Below are 3783 nucleotides of genomic sequence, written 5' to 3'. Positions count from 1 at the left end.
ACACGATGGCTCCAGTCCAGTTTAATCAATATTTTTCATGAAAAAGTTGTTGAGGGAAAACTCTTGTATTTGGTAATAGCATATCCTTGTTTTACGAAATATGAAATGTTGATCTCCAGGTAAATAATGTATATATATATGTATATATACTGTCTCTTATACACATCTAGATGTGTATAAGAGACAGATATACAAGAGGTAATTGACAAACCTGTCTCTTATACACATCTAGATGTGTATAAGAGACAGCTCACATATTACTATAATAACAGCAATAATGATGGACATAGTAATAAAAATAGTAGCATATATTTGATAAAGTGACCTGTCTCTTATACACATCTAGATGTGTATAAGAGACAGATATATATATAACACAACGGTCCAACTATTGAGAATTAATTTTATAAGCTCTAATTTATATGATTTTTGATATAAACTAATGAAATATATCCGTGTTTATATTTTACGAAGTTATTATCTACCGTTTTGGACTTAATAATAGTCTGTAAATAACAAATAAATCTGATTAAATAGACAATGGCCAATAATAGGCAGATTCAGCAGTGTTAGTGTTGAATTTTTAGACATGTGCTACCATTACATTTTGTTATAATGTACGGTGTACAATTGATGAAAGATGCAAACTGTAGAATAGCATTAGAAATCAAATACTTCAGCACATGTTATTGCAATATATCAACATAATACAATTGAGCTTTAAGTAGAATGCATAAATCAATTATTATCAAACATTTTATTTTTAATTAATAGTCCTATTGTAAATTTATAGGCATATATATTATGATTAAAAATATATTTCTATACATAGTTTTGTAATAAATAAATAATAAATATTTATCAACGAATTTATAATTTTGGACTACTTACACCAACGGTACCATTGCTTTATTATTATTATTATTCATTCTAACAATACATTTAATATTAAGTTAAAACAATGATGATAATCATCATTATCCTTCAATTCTGTTACCCCTGGTGTGTTTATTGAAGCACTATAAATGATGCCCTGACAATCACCCACCATTATTCATTATAAATAGTGATAATCATTAATATTATTCATTATAATGAAAATAAATTTATGTTAATGCATTTCTACGTGTTTTAGCATACATTGGAATATAGTTTTCTCATATGAATTCCGAAAGTGTGATATGGAAGATAACAATAAGCAAACATACCGTAATGGCTTAATTCTTTATTTTATAATTGATTTTGAAATATAGGCCTATGGCCATCTCATATCTGAAGTTTTTATCATGTAGCTTCCGTATTTAAGTGAAGTCAAATATTTTGTCCTTGATGCTTTCATAAGTCATATGGTAAATTTTTCTGGACGCTCAGTGGCGGTAGACGTATTTTCTAATTTTTTAACGACTTAAAAAAAAATCCCAGAAAACCTTGGCATACACTTAAAACACCTACACAAAATGTGTAATGCAGATAAAGGCTGACGCATTAAACTCACAATTTCAACGTGTCTTACAAAACCAATACCTACACATGAGACGCCAGACATTAAATCTCATTACAATTTAATTCCTTACATCAATATAACATCCGAAGGCGTAGCAAAACAGTACCGTAGCTGGCTACAGCATTGAGTAGACTGGACAGAGTTAGGCTTAAACAACAACAAATATCCACAAACCGTTTCAGATACTCAATGTAGTACATATACATTTTCATAATTGGATTGTATTAAGAATTTTTGTTTACTTATACTAAGAATTATATATTTAATTATATATCACATGCATATTTAGTATTCTACAGTTTAAGTTACAACAAATATCTCATAAGTTTTATTTTGACAATAAAGTTGAATTGTGTCTTGTATTTTTATGGTACGTTAATTGTTTTTCATGACGACCATATTGACATATTCACAAAGTACTGTATACCACCAACATTGACGTCAATATATAATTTAATTAGGGCCTACTTAAGATGTAGTCAAACTTCATTTCCATGACACTATGATGTTAAACGCATTGTAATAACCATTAGGTTTACAGAAAACCAACCATGCCTATCAGTACATTATTTACATTTTGACTCCGACCATGGAGGAAATATATCTTAATATATTTCCTCCATGCTCCGACCAACCATTATAGAACATGGAGTCGGTTGCTTATCTCCCTATTTACAGACTCGTTAATTTTCAACAAAATAAGCTCCTAATGGTTGAATGGAGTTCAAATGCTCAAATCACGACTTAAATTAAAGATAAGATAAAGATAAGAAGCAATTTCATGTTGGAAACACCAACTTTCTCAGAGAAACCACTGACATACTGTACAAAGAACCAAGAGTACTATTGCTACTAGTACAGCTACTGCTGCTACACTCTGCTACTACTACTACCACTACCACTACTATTACAGCTACTACTACTAGTACTAATACTGATAAATATAACCACTAAATAATAATAATAATAATAATAATAATAATAATAATATAATAATAATAATAGGCCTAATAATAATAATAGCCTAATGATAATAATAATATAATGATAATGACGACAATGAAGTTCATGATGATGTTGAAAGATAATAATTATATTAATAATAAACCAAATATTTATTTTTGATATAATAATGATGGATAATGGTTGAAAGGGTTATACATGGCTTTACATTGATGATGGATAACTAATGTATACTAAAAAACTATCAAAATACGGTTAATAGCAAAAATATTTCGTTGAAAATCCGTGTACGACATGGATTATTACACAATTAATGATCATCCTTACTCAAATTCTTGAATTTAAATACCGGTATTGAAACTACACATAAAATGATTTAATCAGTAATGTTAGACCATGGACCTATTCCATGGTTAGACCAACTGTCAGTAATGCTAAACGCGCAGTGTGTGTATTATGCTGTGTATATGCAGTCCATAGGTTAAAGCAATGAGATTTCGGCTAATTTTCAATCAATGTAAAGCCATGTATAACCCTTTCTTTGAACGGATCTCCGTTCTTTCATATGTTACCAGATAGGACGCCATTTTAAAATTTAATTTCGAAATGAGACATGAAAATACACCAGTACTTTCGTTCTTGGGTTTCGGCCCGTTGCACCTGACTTGTTCTTTTGTTGATTTTCTGTTTACTTTATTGTAAATGTATACAATCACGTGATGATACCAACCAATCTACTTTGTTTATTTTAACAGGAAATAGTATTAAAATATTAATTTGGGTACGACATGTTGGCCTATATTTCACAAATCACAGTAAGTCATTCCGTTGAAACTTTGCTGATTGATGTGTTGTAAGCCTGTTGCTGCGACAAGATGGTCTTTGCTGCTTATTGGACATTTCTGTTCGTTTCTGTGATTCTCCGCTGTCAATTGAACCAAGCACAAACGACATCGATTTGGTGGTATTCACAGTCTGATTTTAGTTGCGACTTCGAAAGAACTTGCTACTATAATGACATATCGCAAGATCGCAATGATGATTTTGATTGGTCAAGGAGCTACTACAGTCCACCTGTATGGAGAGGTAGAGGTTCGAACACTCATATTATATTTAAGTTTTATTTAAACTATTTTTGTATCAGGGACGTATACAGGGAGGGGGGAGCCGTGGGAGTCGCGGCTCCCCCCCCCCACCCTTTTGTACACAGTGTTAAAATTTTAAAGCTTATTCTTGAGCCAATACAAATTATTTCCTGGGATCACTTAAAATGAATACTTCTAAACATGTAAATATGCATCAGTACACGTTATACA

General features: G+C 30.7%; 1 protein-coding gene across 2 annotated transcripts in view; it reads left to right on the top strand.

The window, feature by feature from the left end:
• Positions 1-3216: 3216 nt before the first annotated feature.
• LOC117120064 (MAM and LDL-receptor class A domain-containing protein 1-like) overlaps positions 3217-3783 on the top strand; it is a 49491-nt gene continuing 48924 nt past the window's right edge. Inside the window, exon 1 of one of the 2 annotated variants that reach the window (XM_033265071.1) lies at positions 3217-3553. In XM_033265071.1, coding sequence (XP_033120962.1) covers positions 3343-3553 — 211 coding nt within the window. In that variant the 5' untranslated portion in view covers positions 3217-3342. Of the gene's footprint in view, positions 3560-3783 lie in introns of both variants that reach the window. The other variant, XM_033265070.1, reaches the window with a different exon arrangement.

This window comes from Anneissia japonica, unplaced genomic scaffold (assembly GCF_011630105.1).
Source record: "Anneissia japonica isolate Jap-2015-1 unplaced genomic scaffold, ASM1163010v1 scaffold287597_len576451_cov177, whole genome shotgun sequence".
In the NCBI taxonomy this organism is placed as follows: Eukaryota; Metazoa; Echinodermata; class Crinoidea; order Comatulida; family Comatulidae; genus Anneissia; species Anneissia japonica.
Note: the sequence above shows the minus strand (reverse complement) of the source record. Positions and strands in the feature narration are given on the sequence as shown.